A 24,258-nucleotide genomic window follows, 5' to 3' on the forward strand; every position below is an offset into this window, starting at 1 on the left:
TAATAATTCTGGAGTGTCTATCTTTAGAGCAGTCAAAGCAGGGTTAGACTGTAGGCACACACTACTCTGACAAAGAGATTGGTAACACCCAGTTAGTTTATTCATAAGTTTCTAGGGGGAATAACAGAGGGATGGCATAACTGAGATAAATAAATGAAAACACACTCTCTCTATTGGGAATACGAGTGTTTACTAAAATAGAACTGATTGTCCCTCTTTAAAGGTGTTTTCCAAGATATTTTTACTAATCGCCTATCCTCTGGATAGGTCATCGGTATCTGATCAGTGGGGGTCACACTCCGGACCTCCACTGATCAGCTGTTTCAGAAGGCACCGGTGCTTATAGTAGCGTTGCGGCCTTCTCTCAGCTCACCAAGCACAGTGCCGTATGTTGTACAGCAGCTGTGATTGGTATCGCGCTCTGGCCCATTCAATCACTGAGCTGCGCCTAGGCCACGTGACCAATGAACGTGACGAGGTTAAGCCGAGAGAAGGCCTTGGCACTACTGCAAGCGCCAGTGCCTTCTGAAACAGCAGATTGTCAGGGGAACTGGGTGTCAGGCACCCACCGATAAGATACTAATGACCTTTCCCCTTTAAAGGGGGTTTTCCCATCTGACAATGGGGGCATATTGCTAGGATATGCCCCATTGTCTGATAGGTGCGGGTCCCACCGCTGGGACCCGCACCTACAACTAGAACGAAGCGGGGAGCGATGTGACTGGAGGACAGCACTGCCACCACCAAGCACTGCTCCCATAGAAGTGAATGGGAGCGCACTGCGCATGTGCGGCCCATGCTTCTATTAATTTCTATGGGGCAGATGGAAATGAATGAGCCAGCGCTTGGCTATTTTCAGTGGCTCCATAGAAATGAATGGAGGGCGGCTGCGCATGTGCAGTGTGCCCCTCCGTTCATTTCCCTGCTCTGTTCTAATTTCCCACCGCTGGGACCAGCATCTCAGACAATGGGGGCATATCCTAGCGATATGCCCCCATTGTCTGAGATGGGAAAACCCCTTTAAGGTAGCCATACACCTTTTTTAAACGGCCATTGCCAAGTGCTCATTTGGCCAGCAGCTGTTCTTTCCCATCTCTGTAGATGCTCTGTTCAGTAGAAGTGGCTGATTCCCTTCTCTGGTGAGTTCTCACCCTTAAAGTAGCACTGTACTTTCAGTAAACTTTTGATATATCTTAGGGCCTTAAAACGTTGATCGGTGGGGGTCTGAGCACTGAGACCCCTACCGATCTCTAGAATGAGGGGAGAGTAGTGCTCCTTCTCCTTGCTGCACAAGACGGACCCATAGACTTTTGTCTTCCTGTCCTGCAGCGAAGAGAGAACATGCTAAGCAAGCGCTTCTCTCCTGGTTCTGGAGATCGGTGTGGGTCTCGGCACTCAGGCCCCCACTGATCTAAACTTTTGACGCCCCTATGACCTATCAGTACTGCACCCCTTTAAGAACGCAGCATCAGCATGTTGAAATTCAATATGCCCGATCCCTCACCCCCTGTCATTTTTTTTTTTTATGAACGTGAGCCAAACATCTGCATATTAGATTTTTTTTATATATTTTTTTCCCTTTGGTTACAGGCACTGTCTCCAGTGTCTCGTTCCTCTTTCCAGCCCCTTCGCTCTACAGCTTGCGCCTCTGAGAAGCAAACTATTCCAGCGCCTTGACTCGTAGCATCAACAATTTGTTCTACGACTGCTGGCATTTCAATAAACCCAGGGAACGAAAATGCACAAAATGTTCCATAAAAGGCAGTCCTCCGCAGCCGCAAATACTGGACAACGTTAACAAAGTGCCCTCAGTATATGCTTTATCTCCGCAAGAACAGACAAAACACTCATTGAGCTCAGATCATTGACGTCACCCAGATAATGAACCTCAGATTGAGCCCTGGCCGTTAATTCTGACCGCATCTGTGCCTGCGCTGACACCCACATCTGAAGATCTCCTCCACGTGGAGGAGGGTCCTTGTGCTGTGGGATGGTTAGGAGGGCAGTCAGATTTACAGGGGGATATTGGCAGCACGCAGGGCGAGTGTTACTTGTAGAGTAAGCTCAGGATTCCTTGCCGGGAAAGCTCATAAGCTAATTAGTGCTAAATGAGGCTGAGGTCTGCCTGCGAGAGAAGCTCTGGGATAGTACAAGATGTGGATGTGCCTTTATCCCTTTAAGAGTAGCCCCTTTAATTATCAATATACAATACGGGGCCTCATTTATTATAACGGGCCTTGTTGCCTGCACCAGCCAATCACCGTGCCTCTCCTAGTGGGGCCCGTAGCATGTCAACCTGTAATTATGTACAAAAGGGAAATTTCTCAATGTTTAAATGTACATAGTCGTCTATTCGTTAATTTAGTCATACATTTTGTGGAGGAATAATGGGAGGTTCTAAGAAAAGATGCCCCAGCATGGTGGTTATAGAGAGGAATATGCATTCACAGTGATGCATCAGGGGAGCCAACCACTCGTACAAGAGGAGATAAAAATGCTGCCTCCTTCTAGAAATGGCGCCACACCTGTCAGCGGTTTGGACCTGGTATTGCAGCTGTGCGCCACTGAAGTGAATAGGCGTGAACTGCAATACCCCACGCCACCTGTATACATGGGTGGCGCTCTTTGGGAGAAAACTGTTCTAATCCTGTACAGCCCCTCAGGGTGCTGCCACATATAGTTTTGTCCTGCATTGTAATGTTATCCATAGACTTTCAGGCAACATCTGTAGCTGCATTTTGCAAAAAAAAATTTCAAAAATTTCAAAAATGCAAGTCTTAAGACTACCTGCACATGTTGAGGATCAAGCTTTTTTTCAGCGTTGATTTTCATGCAGAAAACCCGTAGCAATATACAGTACCAGAAAAGTAAACTAGATTGGATAAATATTTTATTTTCCTCCTGTAGAAATCCACAGCATGTGTGTTTGTGCAGATTTCACCCTTTGCAATGCCAGGTGTGAGATCGGGGCAAAATCGCAAGTAACGCGTTCAGATTTTGATTTGAAAGAAACCGCCCCTGTGCGTATGTTCCCTTTAGGCCTGACTCTTGTGTCGTTGTGAGGTCCCGTTCTGACCTCCGCTCTTCTGCATGTTGCACAGCATTACACTGATTTTAGAATGCTGTGTGACCAACATAATGCTGTCGGTGTAATTCAGTAGATTCCAGGACTCTCAGGGGGACACAGCATTACAAATCAGTAAAATGCCGTGCGGAGGTCGGAATGCGACCGCACACTGACACGTGAGTTTCTTATCGCGTTGAACTCGCTCGTGTGTCTCTCCTTAATGGGCCTTATGAAAAAGCTTCTCATCACTTTAAATTCTAAGTTGGTCAGCACTTCCTGACAAAGTGAAATAAACGTGCAGACGCCCATATGCTGTGACTGCAGCACAAAGACAAATGCAGCATCAACGCGGGGGATCTGTGCTGACGTGTAGGCTTTTGACACCTTTTGATCAAATGGTGTGACCTGCGTCTAAAAATAAGCAGGTTAGGCAGTAGTGTGGCTGTGTGTAGTCTTGAGTCTTGTAGTCTTTAAGGTGGCCATACAATTTTGATTGCTGTCCTCCTGACCGCCCTGTACACATGCATGCTCACACGTTCTTAATGGAGAGAGGCGACTAAGCTGCTGCTCGATAGATCTCTGGCAGTGGCTTATCAGACCTATCAAATTTGGCACGCCCAATCATTCTTTGTCCTGAATAATCTATTGGGCCGCCAACATAAATATGAAAGTTGGCCAGCCCCCGCAGAGATCTGTTCAGCTGACGCCAATCTAAAGTGTTTGGGCCCCCTTACTGCCATCTCTCCGTTAAAAGGGCGCGGTCCAGACTACAAAGCTGCGCCTGCAAGTTCTAGAGAAGTGGAATTTTTGCTTTGTCTTGAAACAAGTGGGTTCCTTTAATAACTGTCCCAATATTACTTTCCCTTTTCAGGTGCCAGTCAAACATGTTTACAGAGTACTTCAATGTCAGGAGGAAGAGCTAACCCAAATGGTGTCCACAATGTCAGACGGCTGGAAATTCGAGCAGGTAAACTGGTAGAGATCCTGGGGCTTTGCATGTGGCCTCCAAATGGACCACGTTGGTGAAGTGACCACACAGCCTCGCCATCATGCATGTTCTTGGTAAACTGACTTTGGGGATTGTTCTGAAAGTTGAGGTTTTAAGTGGGGGTTTAACAGGTGACGCCAAATCTTGATTGGTGTCGGTAGCACTGTACCTGAATCTGACAAGTGAGCAATGAGCGGGCGTGACCTTGTATGACACATAGATAGCGCTATGCTTTCTGCACACGTTGTCCCACCTAGTTACTGTGCGTTTACTCTGGTTGCAGTTTGTCAGCGTAGGTTCCCTGTATGGATGCGGGCGGGATCATCAGTCAGAGTTTCTGCTCATTGTTTCAAGGGAAGTCAAAGTGGAGGAGACCAGCCTCCAGATGTGCAGCGGCAAGGTGTGTCCATTTCTGCACACTGCTCTTTTCCCAAATTTTTTCCTTTTCCGCTCCCCTATGTACACGTGCATGGCCTTGCATAGAGCCCTATGGGAATACTGCCACCAGGGGTGCAATGTCTGTGCCGCTGAACCCACCGACTACCTTTTTTTAAAATTTATTTATCTTTCTTTTTTTTTTCTTCTTTTTTTTAGCTTGGATATGGCACCTTCTCACTCAGTCTTATTTCCTTGAATTCATTCATGTACATTGCCTTTTACTTGGTTATCTTGTTTAAAGTCTAAGGGTAAGGTGTCCTGGCAGGTGTTGCCCTTCAGTGCAGGTTTCACCCCTATGCATTGAAGGGGTAAAATCGGTGCCGAAAATCCACGTCCTTTCTGCTGCGGATTTTAAAGTCTACATATATTGTACCTTAATTTGCATGTGGATATGTTCTGAATCTGCACCGCAAATCTGCAAAAGAGAAATCCTGTCTGAACTTTCCCTCGAAGGGGTGGATTTTTATCACTTACCCCACAGTGGAGAGGAGTCTGAACGGCTCTGCAGTCGAGCATGCATCCTGTTGCTCCATTTAATGTCTATAGTGCTGGTGGAAACAGCAGAGTACGCTGTCTCTCCATGAGCAGCTTGGATGTTGGATGGAGCAGCACGGCGCTTGCTTGACTCTATCCCTTGCTGTGGCTGCTGTAGGAGAAATCTCCTCTGCCTGTCTATATCCCATAAACCAGGGAAAAAAATCCACTTGGAACGCAGTGCTGTGGAAAATCAATAAACAGAAATAAGATGAAGATCCCTGTGTCTCGGAAGCCGTCGGCCATACAAGCATCAAGCCGTACATTTGAATCCAGCCTTTCCTTGTCCAAGTGTCTTTTTAGTAGATGTAGATGGACATGTCGTAGAGGAATGACTGTTTATAGTCACCATTGGAGGCCACAGTAAGTCCAATACTGGCCATGCAATGGAGAAACATCAGCTGAACCCACCCATCTGGTGTATGTGGGGTCTCCCGATCGCTCTTCCACAGGGGAAAGAGGGATTGGACATGTTGTATTTTAACGTTCCTGATGCTTTGCTCCTGTGAGGAGCGGCTGCCAGTGTGGGTCTGTCGGGCGGCCTAGGTCAGCCACAACTATACATGCCAATGTGTCAATCCCTTATACATTTTTAAGCAATCTAATCAAGTGAAATGCGTAATGTTACATTCTTTCTCAGTGCGCTTCCAGTAACTTCTTAATTGCCGGCGTTCGCTTTGTCCATGACTCATTATTTTTTTTTTTGCTTCATTTGTTTTCTCTTTAAGCTCGTCAGCATCGGTTCTTCCTACAACTATGGAAATGAAGATCAAGCAGAGTTCTTGTGTGTGGTCTCCAAAGAGTTGCACAATACTCCATATGGCACTACTAGTGAACCTAGTGAAAAGGCAAAGGTAAGATTTATGCCCTGGAAAGGGGGAGGGGGGGGGGGTGCTTCAGAAACAATGACACTTTATCCACGGGCCTGTGTCTGATATTGCAGCTTGGCCTCAATCAAGTGTATACTGCAATACCAGCCATAGACCAGACCCATGCTGTTTCTGGAGAGAAAGCATAATTTCAAATGTGATATAACGTCTTTAGAAAATATCTCCTACTCACTAAATTGGCTTAAAGCAATTAGAGTAGGTGTCAAAATTACACACTACAATTGCAAATTAGAGCCTACCATCAAAGGAGCTCTCCGGCTTTTTGATATCTATGGCCTATCCTCACGATGGGTCATCAATATCTGATCGGTAGGGGTCTGACGCCGAGCAGCTCAGTCCCATAGAAGTGAGTGGGGTGAACTGTAATATCAGGCACAGCTGCTATCCTGTGGACAGGACTGTGCTTGGTATACTGCGAGGGGGCTGCGGAGATCACCAGAGCTCCAGTGAGTGCCACACTCTTCAAACCGCTGATCGCCAGGTGTGCCTGGAGTTGGACCTCTGCTGATCTCGTATTGATAGCCTATCCTCAGGATAGGTTATTTATGAAAATCTTGGAGAACCCCCTTCAAAGCTATTTTCCTTAGGTTGGGCCATCAATATCAGATTGAGGGTCCTTCTTCCAGTGCCCACAGCTTATTAAAGGCCTGCAGACAAGTGTTGCGGCCTGTTCACCATTTACCAGGCACAGCACTGCGAGTTGTGTAGTGGCTGTGCCTGGTATTGCAGCTCTCCGCAGATCAGTCCTGTTCAAGTAAATTGGACTGGGCTGTAGTGCCAGGCACAGCTACTGCATGGTGTACAAAGCTGTGTGGTGAAAAAGTCGCAGCACTTGCACAGGTACTGCAGCACATTCAATCAGCTGATCGGTGGAGGTGTCGGGAGTCAGATCCCTACTGGTGGATATTGATGTCCTAACCTAAAGGTAGGCCATCAATATTGGTTCTGAAAATCCCAATAAGACGTGGCATTCTGCATTGACTGCATCCACGTGGCAGTTTCCATTTGGGTGCTGATGATACTTGAGTTCAATGTTCCTAGGTGAAGAATAGGCCTTAGAATGAAACTGCCTAAGACGTGCATCCAGAATAACCTACATGGCCTCCAGTGTCTTACATGATGCCAGTCATCATACAGCTTATTGAAACCCTTCGTACAGAAAGTTGTGGTAGTTGAAAAAGTCGTCCACCCAGAAGATCACCTATGCACTGGATAGGCGATAAATGCTAGACTGCTTGGGTCCAACAACTATAGTGATGTGCTCTGTTGTACCAGCTCCATAGACCTTAAATAAGAGGGGTGGTCGAGCGTGCAGCTCCTGCTGTGCCATTCAAGCTCCTCGTAGCCACGGTCTCGCTCCAGGGGGAACAGGAGACCTGGGTTTTGCTCTGGCGATCACTGGGGCTCCCACAGATCGAACGTTTGCCACCAATAGTGTATGTGCTTTGGAGAGGCTATCAAACAGGTCCAGATCTGTTGCTTTAATTAATGAACGCAACGTCCACCGATCCTGTATGACTGCCATCTTAATGGTTTGCTTGTATACAAAAAAATATACTTTCTTTCCGCAGTCTCCAACACTTATCGTAGAGCTCTTGGAATTGCCTTCTTTCTCTCCTGCTTTCTTCTCTTAGATTACATCAGACATACAGGTAGGGCACAGATGCTCACACAAAACGTCTCTTGCAGACAGCCATATAACAATTTATAAAAATGGGTGTTCCCATCTGAAACATTCCTGTAGGATATGCCATAAATGGTGGATAGGTGTCAGTCTCGCCTCTGGTATCCTTACCTATTGGAAGAAGTGCAATCTAGCAGACACCCCATTGACCAGTGGTTGATTTCCCATAGAGTTCATTGGAGAGGGCTGCATGCGATGGGTGAGTGTCAGAGTGGAGACTCCCAACTTTTGACATCATGTTCTGTCAAAAATATCTTGGGTGGGAAAACCACTAAAGGAATTATCCCCACTTCTCAGATGCAGCAGGGGAATCTAGCATTACACGGCAGTTATTGAAATGAACTGGTGAAGTGCCAGAGCTGCTCTTGAGCGGGTTCATAGAGGGGGGGGGGGGTCCCCCGAGCAGGTTCATAGAAAGGGGGGGGGGGGGTCCAGAGCAGGTTCATAGAGGGGGGGGGGGGGTACACCGAGCAGGTTCATAGAGGGGGTCCCCCGAGCAGGTTCATAGAAAGGGGGGGGGGTCCAGAGCAGGTTCATAGAGGGGGGGGGGGGGGGTACACCGAGCAGGTTCATAGAGGGGGGGGTACACCGAGCAGGTTCATAGAGGGGGGGGGACACCGAGCAGGTTCATAGAGGGGGGGGTACACCGAGCAGGTTCATAGAGGGGGGGGTACACCGAGCAGGTTCATAGAGGGGGGGGTACACCGAGCAGGTTCATAGAGGGGGGGGTACACCGAGCAGGTTCATAGAGGGGGGGGTACACCGAGCAGGTTCATAGAGGGGGGGGGGGGTACACCGAGCAGGTTCATAGAGGGGGGGGGGTACACCGAGCAGGTTCATAGAGGGGGGGGGGGTACACCGAGCAGGTTCATAGAGGGGGGGGGGGTACACCGAGCAGGTTCATAGAGGGGGGGGGGGTACACCGAGCAGGTTCATAGAGGGGGGGGGGGTACACCGAGCAGGTTCATAGAGGGGGGGGGGGGGACACCGAGCAGGTTCATAGAGGGGGGGGGGGGACACCGAGCAGGTTCATAGAGGGGGGGGGGGTACACCGAGCAGGTTCATAGAGGGGGGGGGGGTACACCGAGCAGGTTCATAGAGGGGGGGGGGGTACACCGAGCAGGTTCATAGAGGGGGGGGGGGTACACCGAGCGGGTTCATAGAGGGGGGGGGGGTACACCGAGCAGGTTCATAGAGAGGGGGGGGGGGGTCCCCCGAGCAGGTTCCCCAAGAGGGGTCCCGAGCAGGTTCATAGACGGGTGGTCCCGAGCAGGGGAAGTCTGACTTCTATACAACCAAAATGGTTTGTATTTTATACCACTTGAAAGGGTGTTTGCCCCTTCACACATTGTGCATATAACTTACAGTGCCATGGTCCAATAGTTGTAATTGATGGAAAGAATTTTTAGTTGTGGGCCCAACTGGCGATCTCTTGTGTCATATCTCCTATCAATGCACACACCTTTACATACACCTCTGGTTTGGAGACACCCAGGACAGTTCAATAGGAAATCAATGAATCTACAATTCCGTTACACTCCTTACTAGCAGAATAGTTCAAGCAGCTGCAATAGCCTTATAGAAGGACGACTGTAGGGTCGCACAGTGGTCCCTGCAGCCAGCCGGAAATCTATATGCTGTTATTTACTAGGCTTAGTCTGCAGCATTCGGACTAATGCTGCTGGTTTTTGCTTGCTGCATTCATTTATGTAAAGGAATTGTAGGGAAACCAGATCTGGAATATACATTACCCCGTGTATGTCTATACTGAAGGCCATATAGCATGCTTTACATACAGACTGTGCTCAGTGCGTCCCCTGCTTAGTGCATTTGTGCTTGTCTCATTTCTCTTCTTTCGTTTGCACTTACAAGCTGTTTTTGCTCCTTTTCTTTGCACATGCATGCTGCATGCTGGTACAGAGTGAGGACGAAGAGACGGATTACGATATGAATGACTCAGATTAAGTGTTAAGTCACTGGTGAGCGCTAGCCTTCCTGACTCCCCCACTGCTCCTCATCCCTCACCACTCTCCCAGTTTACTTGCCCTTTCTCCTTAGTGAATTGTTTAGAACCTGAACACATGCTGCACCATGGGAATAAACCGAGGCTCTAGTGCTGCGTCAAATTCACAGGGGACTATATGAAGTTGGATCACTGCTTTATATAATCGCTATGGACTCCTGTCCCGCCTAGTCACCCCCATCGACAATTCACCAGCGTTTGCTGTTGCTGTGCATCAGATCCTGAGCACTAAGCATATTAAAGAATTGTTTGGCGCTGTCAGTAGCTCACATGTCGGTGAATGTAGTAGGCATCAGCTTATGGCTGCTGGTCATGCGGGCACTGTGCCCATTCAGTCTAGTACCTGTGATCAGGCAACCCGCATTGTATCAGGCTGATGGACACAATGTAAGCTGCTGGCTGACCCCAAATCTTTTCGATGCGACTTTAAAGTAAATATCCACCTTTTTTTTAGCTCCAATTCGGTGCGGTTTATAATTTCTTAAATTTATCTATCATTGTTTCGAACTTAGTTTTTTCTGAGCCAGATCTCCTACATAGACGGGTAATAAAATCTGTTTCTTTGCTGCCACCATAGAAGGTGCCTTTGGGTCTTACTGCATACGGTTTTAGCTCCATATGTAAAACTCCCTCTAGTGCAAACTCCAGGCATCCAAAAGAGAACATTCTGGCTTCCTGCAGCTGCCACTAGAGGGAGCTGAAGTGCTAATAGCATACTGGTGTTTGCTGAAATCAATACTAAAGGGGTTTACGGGTTCTCGATATTGAAGACCTATCCTTGGGATAAATCATCAATATTACATTGATTTTAGGGGGTCTGATTCCTGGCACCCCTGCTGATCAGGCGTTCACTGTAGGCGCCAGAGACAGAACAGTGGAAGTAGACCGCTCCCTCCATCGTGTAGTTGCCGTGCCAAGTTATTGCAGCTCATCCCCTGTTCAAGTAAATGTGAGCTGAGCTGCCAATACACAGTGGACGGAGCTTTCAGTTTCTGGCTGCGGACAGCTGATCAGTGGGGGATCGAAGGTGTCAGAACCCCACCAATCTGATATCGGACTTATCGCGAGGATCAGTCATCAATGTCTAGAACCCGGACAGCCCCTTTTAACATTCTGGCTGCCTTCGGCCACCCATTAAAGGGGCTTATTTCATATTGCGTTTTCCTTAAAGTCTGTGCTGATATTTGGAGCATATATCCTAAAAACAAAGCTATAAAGATATAAGGAAATTGAGAGCAAAATTTCGGACAGATTTTGGGAAAGTCTTGTGCTCGAGGAGGGGGGGGGGGACATTAACTTTAAAATAAAGAGCAGAGTCCATTTGGCCAACAGCCTTTTCACTAATGGCTGATGACTCTTATTAAATATGGATGAAGTTTATATGTATTTTTAATTGGCTAATGGGGTTTAATGTGCTTATGTAGGATATTGCTGCCGAATGACAGGAAAAATAACTTTTCAGAAATGTCAATTATATTTATATATCGCATCTCTTGCTGCTGACAAACTCAAACCCTTCTTTCTTAAAGCGAATGTCTTGTTTTTTTCTTCAATTGGATCCAAAATGTTGTGACTTGTGTATTACAAGGCTCCCCCACCCCTTCCCCCCCACATAGACAATCAAATAGTCATTAAATACCGGCTTCCTGCAGTCACCACTAGAGGGGGCTTACTTCATACTGATTGGATATTAAAGGGATAGTTCAGCCACTTACATAAAAAAAAAAAAATCTGAATGCGAATAAAGAAATGCAAACATTGCTGACACTCCCTTCCCCCCTGACAGGGGGCTGCAAAGTCTATTGAGCATTAACTGCACTGTTGTCAGTCTTTTGCCCACCTGCACCTTCCAACATGACGTAGTCGACAGGATTGACACGAATATGGATCATGTGGCTAGACAACCCCTTTAAATAGAACTAACAGTATGCAGTACAGTCTTAAAGGGATTATCCAATGTCTAAAACATGACCCCAATGCCCCGGCCCCTCATATAGATTATACCTACCCTGCTCCCTCACCCCTGCGTCGCTCCTGATCCCTGCACGGCCGCCACTACATCCCCCCGTCGTGTGGTGATGCTAGGGAGGCTTGAGATGTAGTGGTGGCCATGCGGGGATCAGGAGTGGGGCAAGTATAATCTGAGGGGCCTGGGCATTTTGAGGAGGGGGGGGGGGGGGGGGTTAGACATTGGATAACCCCTTTAAGTACTCTACTGGTGGCTGCAGGGAGCCATATCATTTAACTGCATGTGCAGGAGATTTGGAGCTCTGTATTAGAAAAATTAAGTTCTACTACTACAAAAAAGTAATCTACGCAGAATCCTAAAAATGGTGGAGGTGAGTAACTCTAAGCGGTTCAACTCCCCTCGTTAATTTGATAATGACGCCCACGTAATTATTTTTTTATTTAACTTGGGGACACAGTTTGGATTTTAAGCCTTACGTCCTAATGGCCAAGGTTCCTGCCCTATTCAGGCAACCGAATATTCAATATATCCAAAGGATCGAATAGCCCATTTTTGGTGTCCTTATGGACTTGGACGAGGGATGTCACACACTTGCTGAGGCTGTGCATATCTCTGATAATGACCAAGCCAGGAGAGGTGTCTTTGTCATGCCATGTGTTCACACTGTGGTGGGTCCGTTTTTGCTGAATAGTTTAGCACAGTGATGGTGAACCTTTTTAAGACAGAGTGCCCAAACTGTAACCCAAAACCCACTTATTTATCGTAAAGTGCCAACACTGCAATTTACCCTGAATACCAATATAGTATATCTTCCATGTACTTTATCATTTAGCTATAATAGCCTGTCTGCATTCAGTGCGCTGCCTGTGCTGTTCATAGTGTGCCCTGCACTGATGAATGGCAGGAAAAGTCTAAAACGTATTGATACACCTTATATTTTTTCCATGGTGTGGGTGCCCACAGAGAGGGCTCTGAGTGCCACCTCTGGCACCCGTGCCATAGATTCGCCAACACTGGCATAGCAGATGTCTAATTCAATTTGCTAGAGCGTGGCTTTCCTCTGAACTCCCCCCAGTTCTAGGTTCTTACACCAGCAAAGTGTTCTCCTGTAATCTGTTATACTGTCTGGGGAGTAATTGCTGTTTATACCCTGTACACCTGAGCCATTGATGAAATCCTCAGCTGGCTAGGATGATGCAGTACAAGGCTTCAAGGATTTTTAATTAGGAATGTGTCAATCTAGTGGCCAATGACTGATCCAGATCATTGGTGCACAAGTCCTTTTACACAGGGCAGCTAGAACCCAAAGTGCCAATCTGCAATATAAGTCAAGCGCTCTCTGAAGTCCCATAGCAGTGAATAGCACGGCCACATCTCCATTCACCTCTATGGAACTAGCTGAGATGATGTGCTATTTTTTGAAACTCCCATGATGATGAATAGAGGGCTGCCACGCTTGCGCAGTGCACTCTACTTACTTCAGGGGGCCACCTCTGGGCCCAGCACCAATCTGACTTTGATAGCATATCCTAGCGATGTGCTATGTGTCTTAGATGAGACAACCCCTTTAATTATTTTTTGGAACCGTAAATATGAAAAACTTTTGGGGGATTTATTTTTATGGCTTTCACGGTGTGGTATAACTCCCATGTCTTGGGCTGGGTAGCAGCTAGAGGTATGGTCTTGTTCGAAAGTTGCTTTAAAACACCAGAAGCGCAGCATTAGCTCCACAACTTTAGGAGACATAGATGTTAGAAATGGGTTTGGGAGTGAAAGCAGCTGCTTTCAATTTCAGTTGCTGTCCCTTCCAACCCTTGTTCTAGAACTTAGACTGTCATCTTTCAAACAGGACCAGGCTCATAGCTGCAATGATGCTGAGATAGGAGGGGTTGAATCCTTCACCCCGCCATGTCTGTTTTAGTAAATTGTATTGTCGTTCCACTATATTCATACTATAAATTTATGGTTTCACTGCCAACTGGGTGGTATTTATTCCCTTTGTCAAAGGGACATGTCCCTGCAGAGTCTGCCATTGCCAGCACTGATTGGATAGTGTCAACTGTGGAGGGACATGCACCCAACTGGTAAAACCCAGTTGTCACTGTATTCATAAACTTCTAGTAGGAAAAATTGAGGAATAACACAGCATAGATGCTCCAGAATCATCATTTCATATGACAGCAGACCTGTCAGGAGGTGACCAGTTCTCTTTAACCAGAGGAATAATAAATCGGTTTCAGAGAACACAAGGGTGCTCATCTGTTTTCTGGGTCTAACTTTGTGGTACCATCTACAGCCCATCGACAAGACTGGATTGAAGAGAAAAAATACTTAAAAGCTATGGTGGCAATTTTGATTGCATTTGACTCATTTGGGGTTCATCATTTTTTTTATTTTTTTTATTAGTCTTTATGAAAAATATTGAGCCGTTCTGTCACAAGGGTTAACGGTTTTTCTAACTGTGACCGGTACTTTCACTTTCAGCCAGTAATCTAATAACCCTATCTCTAAATTACTAAAAGGTCATAAACAATATATACACACACACACACACACACACACTCTGAGTGTTTAAGGTCTGAGAGCAAACAATAAATATATATATATACACAGTGTTTAAGGTCTGAGAGCAAACAATATACACACACACTTTAAGGTCTGAGACCAGAGATAAGGAGCCATCAGAGAAAATGACTCCATATTTTTAGTGAAGACCATTTGAAAAAATGATTTTTACCTCATAATGGGTACAATGCAATAATTTAAAAAATTGCTCCTCAAAGGTGTACATGGCCTTTAAAAAGATCTCAGGCAGCCCCTTAATTGTCTGTAGCTTCATGTTAGACCTGTTGTAGTTGTGTATTTTTGTTACCTCATATTGACCCTTTTCTGCCATTCACTTCTATCCATAATATTGTCTTCCAGATCTTGCAAGAGAGGGGCTCCCGAATGTGAAGTGTCCTGTAAGAAGATATATATATTATATATTTTTTTTATATAATTTTATTCCAAGCAAGCAATGATCTGGCGGAGAATCTCCACTGTAACAAGCCACCACAAAATGTCTGCTTTCCGATTAGCGTTTCTTGGGCTGTCATGAATAACGTGTACTGTACTTGTGGTGGAAGCTTCAGTGTTTCATTCATGGGGACTTGGTGTTGAAGAACTTTGAAGTGGGTCTGTTCTAATGTATCTTTTCCCTACCCCTGTTTTTATTTTATTTTACTTTATTTTAGGACCTTTTTGTACATCAGTGGTATTACAGCCGGGGTGACCAGACCAGAGTCCATCCAACATGTTGCCCTCTAACATCCCTACACTTTGTACTTCAACACTACATATGACCCACGGTTTTTCTGCCACCTTTAAGTCCTGTCCAAATTTTAGGGAGGCCTCTTTCTCTGCCTGAGACTCTTAGCCAATCACTTCCTCTACCTGGGTTTTGTCAACCCACCTATAGGGATCAGCGAATGTCACATGTTCTCTGCGCTGGTGTATTGTTGCAGAAGGCTTCTTCCGTAGAAACTCTACTTCCTTGGGAAAAAATTGGGCAAACAGGTTTTATATAATTTTTATTTCTGTGACTATTATATTATCTTTCTATCGGACTGCATTTTGGCATATTGCATGTTCAGCAAGGAATGGATTATAAAACTTATTACAGGAAAATTTTTGAAAGTGCTTCTTTTCTCTAAAACGGTTTTGAGTACTTAAAGGGGTTGTCCCTTGAAGGCGACCTACCCCTTATCCACATAATAGTGGATAGGTGTCTGATCAGCAGGGCCTGACCACTGGGTCCCCTGACAATCCCAAGAACGGGGGCTTGTGCTCCATGTTTGAATGGCACAGCAGACACGCATGCGCCTGCCGCTCCATTCCACTGTATGGCATTGCTGGAGATGGCGTACAAGTGCTCGGCCATCTCCAGCAGCTCCATAGAGTTGAATGCAGTGGCATTTTGCATGTGACTTTTTCCTCCAGTCAAACGGGGAGAACAGGTTCCCGTTCTTGAAATCGGCTGGTCCCCCAGCAGTCAGCCCCTGCTGATCAAAAGCTTGTCCACTATCCTGTAGACATCTAGATCTCAGCACATCTTGAGATTCGTATAATGTTCTTCCACTATCACTTGCTTAGTATCGGTCTCATATAGTTATCTGCTCTCGGAGTGTATGACATGGAGCCCGTAACATTGACAGTAAGCCTTTTTGGATTGGGCAACTTGTAGTTGACTCCTCCGTAATCGCTGGCTCTTGTAAAATACTTCCTTACACTACAGCTTTTATTACGATAAGGCCCCATTCACATGACTATTTTTTGCGGATTGGATGCGGACCCATTCACTTCAATGGGACCTCTAAAAACGACAGTGTCCTGTCCACATCCGTATGTCCGTTTCTGGCAAAACAGAACACGTCCTATTTTTGGCAGTTTTGCGGACGAGTAGGCATTGTTACAATGAGTCTGCAAAAGAAAAACTGATGCAGCACAGATGTCATCCGTGTTTTTTTTTTTTTTAACAGATCCTTGTTTTGCGGACCGCAAAATGCATATGGTCGTGTAAAAGCACCCCAAGAGGACTGAAGTCCTAGGACATGTTTTTTTTTTTTTTTTCCCCTTAGTATTGTATTTTTTTTTATAGATTTTGGCTGCCTTCGACTGTATGGATCTATATGGTTAAGGAGGTGTTTCCCCTGGTCGCTCAAGACTAAAATGACCAATCAGGTCTGTTAAATACACCGCTGGCGAGCATGTCTTTGCGTGGGGAATGCAACAGCCCATATAATGTCCTCTATGGCAACCAGAGTTCAGCTTTCATTCCTGAAACTGCTGAGGAAAAGAACAGTTGTGATTGGTTGCTGTAGGTCAGTGATGCTCAACCTGCAGCCCTCTAGCTGTCGCACAACAACTCCCAGCATGCCCTAATAGCTGTAGGCTGTCCAGGCATGCTGGGAGTTGTGGTATTACAACAGCTGGAGGGCCGAGGGTTGGGCATTCCTGCTGTAGGTGATAAGGGGTTCATTTACTTTGTTGCAGGCATGAATTTTCAGTTACCTGCAAGGTGGATGATGGGACTTTAATTTAGCATGGTGTGACTGGTGGGGGAGGGGTGCCAGGGATCAGACCTTCTGTAGGAGGTTCTCACTGGTTTTATGTTATCAGGAAGGAGTCTGCTCCTAGTAGACTTTAAGGGGTATTCCAGTAACAAAGTTAATGGATAGAGCAGTGTTTCCCAACCAGTGTGCCTCCAGCTGTTGCAAAACTACAACTCCCAGCATGCCCGGACAGTTTTTGGCTGTGCGGGCATGCTGAGAGTTTTAGTTTTGCAACAGCTGGAGGCACACTGGTTGGGAAACAGTGGGATAGAGGATATCTGTTAGATTGGTAGGGGTCCCACTGATGAATCTGCAACAAAATTGGAGTTCCTGGATTCCCCGTGTATCAGACTGCCGGTGCTGGCAAACGACATCACTATCCATGGCACTCCCATAAATGGAGTGGCAGTAGCACACCATTCTCATGACTGCTGGGCTATCCCTGTGGTTGGACCCCTACCAATCATAACCGTTGTCCTCCATCCATTGGATAGGGGATAACTAGGCGCAATCGGAACAGAACAAGGTTGAGGGGGATAACACTGTCCAGGAGTAAATGTGGCCATACACATTGGATGAATCTAAGCTGAACTGTCTATGTATGGGATGATTTGCATACTCTCCCCCCGCCAGTGAAAGGATTGGGTAAGTTGGATTTCCACATGACCAATCCTTTATTCTCACAGAAGATATTTCCCCATTGAGAACACATGCATGCTCAGCCAAAATTGGCCTTGTTCACATCTGTTTGGAGATCCGGCAGGCTGTTCCAGCACAGAGCAGCCTGCCGTATCCTCTACTTCACCGCCGGATCCCCATTGACTGCATTGGGGGTCTGGTGGGGATCTGGACGATTTCCAGCATAAATGCTGAGTTTTAGCCAGACGGAAACCGTTGCATACAGCGTTTTTTTTTTGTTTGACTGAAACCCAGCATTTGTGCCGGATCTCTGTAATTGTGTTCTGAACGCAGCCTAAGGCCTCATCCACATGACCATTGTTTTGGTCCGCATCCGAGCGCAGTTTTTGCAGCTCTGTTGCGGACACATTCACTTCAATGGGGCCGCAAAAGATGCATCCGTCACGTAGCCCCGCAAAAAAAATATAACCTGTCCTATTGCCTGTTTTGCGGACAAGAATAGGCATTTCTACAATAGGCCTTCCGTTCCGCAAATTGCAGAAGGCACACGGCGGGCTTCCGTGTTTTGCGCATCTGCAAAAAACTGAACGGTCGTGTGCATGAGGCCTCATGTATGTTTCAGCCTTACATTTGCCGTATTAAACAGGAAAGCTCGTGGTGTAAATGTGAAATGTAATACTAAATAAAGAGTTCTCAGATCTTCACAGGGGTTGTCAGATTTAGATCTTGATGAGCTACCCTCAGGATGGGTTATCAGTATCCGATCGTTGGAGGTCTGACTCCCAGGACCCCTGTCTCTCAGCTGTTTGTGGAGCCTGTGGTGCCCAGGTCTCCTTCCCAGGCCAGTGGCATCATGTTCACTGGTCACATAGACTTAGGGGCAGCTCAGTCCCATTCAAGTGACTGGCCCGAGCTGCAATTCCAAGCATAGTCACTATACAATGGATGGTGTTGTGAGGAGTGAGTGTGTTTTAACCAACCTATGAGCCCCAGGTCTGCATTTAATAAGCTACATAACCATAAAATCACCGTCCTATCCGTAATGGATTTTTGGATTGTACTTTGGGCCTAACGACCATTAGTGGTCTTGGGAAAAGCTTTCTTCTAACCAGTTCCGCCTTATGCCCGCGGAAGCCCTTTCTGTGTGCATTAGAGGGTTTTTATGGTTGTGTTATTGAGGATGTTCTCCGGAGTCTTTACTTTCTAAATAAAAGAATGAAATCCTTAGGGGCTCCTGCTCCCTAGAAACCCTTCACGTGAGTTTCCAGTCTGATCTTAAGATGCCATCTCCTTCCTATAATATGGGACAATTGTCTACATACACCTGCATGGCACATGTCCTCTGCCACCTCCCAAGGTATGAAAACTTATACCAAAATTTAATTTAAAGGTGCTGTCCAGCCATGAAAACAATGTTTTAAAAAGGTTTAGAATTTTCTAAAATAATTGAAGTTGTACTCTACCCTTACCGATTCCATGCTGCTTCAGGTCCAAAGCTTTTTTGGGTCTCCTTCCTGCTCCCAGTCGCTGGCTGTGATGGCCCACGTGTCCATGTCTTGAAGCAATCTGGGTAAGGGGAGTATGACTTCATTTGTTTTAGAACACTTTATTATTTTTTTTAAACAATTTCTCATGGCTGGACAGACCCTTTAAAGCCACTGACTAAAAGGAGGTATTCCTATCCGAGACATATTGCTAGGATATGCTTTCAATGTCTGATATGGGTCCCACCTCTGGTACCCGCTCCTATCTCCAGAACGGGACCCTCAACGTGAAGGCGAGCTTACCACGCCTGCGCAGTCATCCCTCTGCACCCCAGCTGATCAACTATTTAAAGGGCCTCGAGTTTACCTTGGTCTGCCAACCTGTGTGCCTTGTAGCGGCAGTGTGGGGTACTGATTTGGGACTTGCACTGCCATTACTATATGTACAACGTGCAGGTATACTCAGTTATAAGCATTGACTACCCTGTGGCCCCTGCAAACAGCTGACCGGTGGGAGTGCAGAGTGTCTCATCCCCACCAATCTGATATTGATGGCCTGTCCTAAGGGTAGGCCATCAATGTGCTCATCCCAGAAATCAAATGCCTACCCTGTCCGACCTATATTGCGTATGCCAAGATATATTGCCTGCTGGGGTAAGATGATATAAGCCTAGGTATCTCTTCACTAACCTGTTTTGTAACTCTGCAGCTGTCCGGTTTGTGTCACTTGTACTTCACATGTTGTAAAGGGCTAATATAATCTTTGAAATTATACTGTATAATAAAAACTAATGAAGTAAAGGGCTAACCTGTAACTACTTTCTTTTGACTGGGGTCCAAATACCTGATCTTTTTGCTACATCGCTAAGCACTAGTATCCAGTTGCTGTCACTTGTGGTCCTTTCTGTCTTGTGCTATGTTGGCTGCCCATTTGTGCTAGTGGGGGGGCAGTTATGGAAACTGGCGCTGTAACCCCAATCCTAGGGTATCGGGGGGCCTATTACACCTTTGGTGGACTGTGACTTAGCTATTTTATAAATTATACCGGTTTACAGCAATGGCCACCGCTAGGACGCTTGCATGCCTTACGTGTCGTATTAATATCCGCACTGAACCCAGACTATATTCTGTGCATTGTGGGGGGTTTCCGCTCCTTTCGAACCACACCGACAATCTATTAAGTGCAGTTTTCCTTCCAGTTCTTCTTGTCAACTAATGGATTTTGTGAAGTTTTTTTATTTTTTTAACTCATTTTATCTAGTGATCTATAGTTCTGTCGGTGAAACCGTTCTGCGGGTGTAATTTGCAGACATGTCCTGAAAGCCTCTCGCTGTGAACTAATCCTGTTATAAAGTCCAGTGCACTTTATACTCGTCAATAATTCAATGGCTTCTTCAGTGTTGTCACGTTAAATTGTCTGGTTGTAAGCGGCTGTAATCTTCACATAACCTGGGAAATGCTTTAGGACTATTTGAACTAAGCCTCTGCTTTATGGCAGCTTATGTGTTGTAAAATCACTAGGGTTAAAGGGGTGTTCCAGTGAAACGAAAATGGTTGGCAGTGGGTTCAGAGGGGGGGCATAGAAACAAAACATATCTACTTGCCGCTGCCGTTCTAAGGCTGTCCAGGTCCTCTCTGGATGAGAGGCATTTCTTAAAAGGGGATAACTTTAACCAGAATACCCCATCAGATCGGTGGGGGTCCTACTGCTGGGATCACCACCGATCGCAAAAACGGGAGCTCCATACCCCCTGTAGCTTCCCTTAAAAAAAAAATTGAGCGGTCAGCCACTTCTTTAATTTCTATGGGAGTTCAGGAGATGGCACGGCACTCCACTGTCTCAATACTCTCCCCTCTGGTCATTTCAGGGGAGCTGCAGGGAGTACGGAGCCCCTGTTGGCTTGATCGGTGGGGGTCCCAGCAGTAGGACACCCATTGATCTGATAGTTATCTCTTTTCCTGTGGATGTTGGATAACTTTAAAGGGTAACTGTCATATTCATTTTTTTTTTTTTTTTTTTTTTGATTTGCTAGTTTATTACAGCTAGGCATGTATACCTGAGTTAGTCTGTCAATGATTGTCAAAAGATCTGTAATTACCTTATAATAACAGCTTTCATTAATGTCCTCTGTCCCTTTCCACTGCTTCCTTAAAAGACAGTTGCTATGGTTTGTCTGTCTCCGGCTAGGAAGACAGAGGGGCGGTCCTTCACACTGCATGCCTGCATTAGGCTTCAGAGAGGAGGCGTGTCTCTCAGTAATCCAATCTGATTGGCTGCCAGGGAGCTGCTGGCTACAGCAAGTGTGTGTGTGACCTGAGGGAATGCAGTTCTGGCTTCAGAGAACTGGCAGAGGAGCCATCTTGAGAAGGTCATCATGTTGTAAATGTTTATACAGCCGTAACTAAGGGGAAAACAAGGAAAACAGTGGTAAGTGAAGAAACTAAAGATTGCTTTATGCATAATGCTGCAGCAGCAGTAACATATGCTAAAATTGATTATTGGATGAAAACATGAGTTACCCTTTAACTGACCGGAATATAAAGGATATGGACACCTTTCAGCTGATAGGACTGAGATGATACTCTGCAAACAGATTTTTAACCTTTATCTCAAAAACAGCTGAGCATTTTTAATAAAGACCAATTAAAAAAGTAATTTACTCATTGTCCTGAAGGAGGCCATAGCTTTTAAGTGTCGAGACATGCACCAGAGGTAGAGGCAGCATTGGAACGGCAGTGGCAGGGGGATCAATGGAGGGGGGGTATATTGCTGCCAATTTTTAATTATCTGGAACAGCCATTTAAATGCCTGGCAAGGGCGAGTTCCCTCGTAGCAGCCTAAAAACCGCTGTGTGGTTTTCTAGGGTGCTGTTTTGCAAGTAAGCCTAGTTTTAGGCTATACCATAGCCGCTTACGTGACCACTCTCCCTGACTCCCGAAACCTAAATAGATGGCTTTTTACTTTGTAAGGCCTGCTGCATTGGCGTCTTGTGCTTTAGTCCTTTGGCTTCTCATCTCTTTTCCCTGGAGTTCTGACCACTAACATTGTTTTTCCTGTATAAAGAAGCATTCCAGGTCCAGTTATGGCTGTGAGGGGGCAGCACAAAACGAGGGATTGTTTTTAATGTATTTTCGATCCCTTTGTCCTGCAGCCATGTTTTTCCAATCCTGTACAACCCCTTTAAAGTACTCTTGGCACTGTTGCTCCTTTTGACCATCCAGCTGGCACATCAGGAGTAATTTAGTCGGGGGCGGCAGGGTGTCTGACCATCACTGATCAGATACTGATGCCTGATTCTGGGTGAGAATAGGTCATCGATATGCAAGTCTCAGAAAATTCTTTAAGTGCTATCTCACCATGAAGAGGGAGGAAAGGAAGGTTTCCTGTGAAGTTCTTGATTAGTGTTGAGTGAACTTAAAAAAATAAGTTCTGCGTCCAGGAACCATAACTGGATTCTTCAATAACCCAAACTTTGGACGCAGAACTTAAAAAAAACAAGTTTGCTCAACACACTTATTTTTAATAGGCGGAGGTCCTGCAGCTGAGATACTTGTCCTGAACAAGAGCATCGTGATACTACTTTTCAGCTTCGCTTACATGGGCATGTCTCCTGTAATAATTGATTCCTTCAGGAGTTTACAATGTTTGAAATACCCCATTGGTACAGTACTTTGTCTAAAAATAAAAAAATTCTGTCCATTAGGAATGGAGTAAGTGGAGCTATTGATTTGGTCTTGGCGTCACAGAGCCAGTGCCAACCTCTGTTCTTGAAAGCAGATCAGAGCTCTTGCTCGGTCGGAGTGAAAAATTTACAAACTCTTTCAAAGGGGTTAGCCAGGATTAGAAAAGGGCTTGCTCCCCTTCAATGTTTTAGCAGTAGGCTGTGCCTGTAATGCATCTCGGCACACAATCCTATTTTTGGTCTGCTTCCACTTTATAAGGGTACTTTTCACACTTGCGTTAAAGTTTTTCGGTATTGAGTTCTGTCCTCGGGGCTCAATACTGGGGGGGGGGGGGGGGGAGAAATCTGATAAGTTTTATCCTAATGCATTATGAATAGAGCCCAATCCATTCAGTCCCTCTTACATTTTTTTTGGGATGGAGAAAATACCGCAGCATGCTGCAGTTCTCTCCGGCCAAAAATCCTGAACACTTGCCGGGACGCCGGATCCAGCATTAATTTACATTGAAGTGTATTAGTGCCGGATCTGGCATTAAGGGGGTTCTGCACTTTGTTTTAACTGATCTATCCTCTGGATAGATCATCAGCTGCAGATCGGTGGGGGTCTGACACCCGGGACCCCTGCCAATCAGCTGTTTGAGAAGGCAGCGGCGCCATGGCCTTCTCACTGTTTACCGCTGGCCCAGTGATGTCACGACTTGTATCAACTAGTGTGGGTGGGGATAAGCTCTGGTCACTTGAGAGGACCTTACCCCCGCCCACGCTAGTTGATACTAGTCGTGAAGTCAGTGGGCTGGTGGTAAACAGTGAGAAGGACGTGGTGCTACTGGAGCGGATGATGTATCATCTGGATAGATCAGTTAAAACAAACTGCAGAACCTCCTCAAGTGTTCCAGCAAAATGGAGCCCGCTTTCTGGTCTGTGCATGAGCAGACCTTTTACAAATGCAAAAAATACCGGCTCTGTTTTTCCAGCTGACACCAGAGACACGTGTCCAGTATTGCAATGCATTTGTGTCTGGATTGAGGGATCTGACAGGTAGCTCCGGCGATGGCACTGCCTGCCGGAATCCTCTGCAGCAACTGTGAAAGTAGCCTAAAAAGGATTAATATTTTGACAACGTGTGATCAGTCGGTGTCAATCATTGGCTCCATTCTAGTCTAGTTTTTATTTTTTTTCCCCTCTCAGGCACAGTGTCTTGTCTGTCCCTGCTACCGCAGTTCCTACATATCCTGTTAGGCCCTGGGATAGAGGACAGACAACCACACATCAATAGCCTATCCTAAAATAAAAATCCATGATGTTACCTGGGAGACGCATGTAATTGATTGTGCAGAATTTGCATGAATACATCTTATGACTCCCCCTGTCATTGTCAGGGTCTTGTACCTCTTTCACACGGTTCATTCAGTCCTATAGTGTCACTTACTGTACAGGAGAGATGATACATTTTGGTTGAAATACTTGAGGTGATTTCAAATGGTCCTAATCCTTGGCATATTGGCCTTTACAAGGAGCCCACCTTCCCTTCCATGTATTTAACTTTTGTATATTGTACAGAGTTTCTCAATATTTTATTAGAATGCTGCAAACTCTATATGGGAAATAAAACCTGCTGTCTGAAAGTCTGGTGTCTGATTTCTGTCCTCCAGTGTGAGACTTTTAGATCTTCCCTATCGATGCTGATATGTTAACCGTTCTGCCCCCAGGGTGTGTTATATGTATATTATTGCTTTCATCATCCCAACCCCCAAACAATAAATACT

At 45.9% G+C, this 24,258-nt stretch overlaps 1 protein-coding gene and 1 long non-coding RNA gene across 3 annotated transcripts in view; both read left to right on the forward strand.

Annotated features, from left to right (window-relative positions):
• Window positions 1-15,162, forward strand: part of LOC121007538 (BTB/POZ domain-containing protein KCTD5) — a 30,948-nt gene extending 15,786 nt beyond the window's left edge. Inside the window, exons 4-7 of one of the 2 annotated variants that reach the window (XM_040439550.1) lie at window positions 3,939-4,034; window positions 4,339-4,455; window positions 5,756-5,881; window positions 14,519-15,162. In XM_040439550.1, coding sequence (XP_040295484.1) covers window positions 3,939-4,034; window positions 4,339-4,455; window positions 5,756-5,881; window positions 14,519-14,548 — 369 coding nt within the window. In that variant the 3' untranslated portion in view covers window positions 14,549-15,162. The remainder of the gene's footprint in view (window positions 1-3,938; window positions 4,035-4,338; window positions 4,456-5,755; window positions 5,882-14,518) is intronic. The other variant, XM_040439551.1, reaches the window with a different exon arrangement.
• A 7,913-nt stretch (window positions 15,163-23,075) lies between these two features.
• Window positions 23,076-23,780, forward strand: LOC121007881. The gene is made up of 2 exons (XR_005780480.1): window positions 23,076-23,655; window positions 23,687-23,780. It is a non-coding gene; the product is annotated as an uncharacterized LOC121007881 (long non-coding RNA).
• The last annotated feature ends 478 nt before the right edge of the window (window positions 23,781-24,258 follow it).

The sequence above is a fragment of the Bufo bufo genome, chromosome 7, assembly GCF_905171765.1.
Source record: "Bufo bufo chromosome 7, aBufBuf1.1, whole genome shotgun sequence".
NCBI lineage: Eukaryota > Metazoa > Chordata > Amphibia > Anura > Bufonidae > Bufo > Bufo bufo.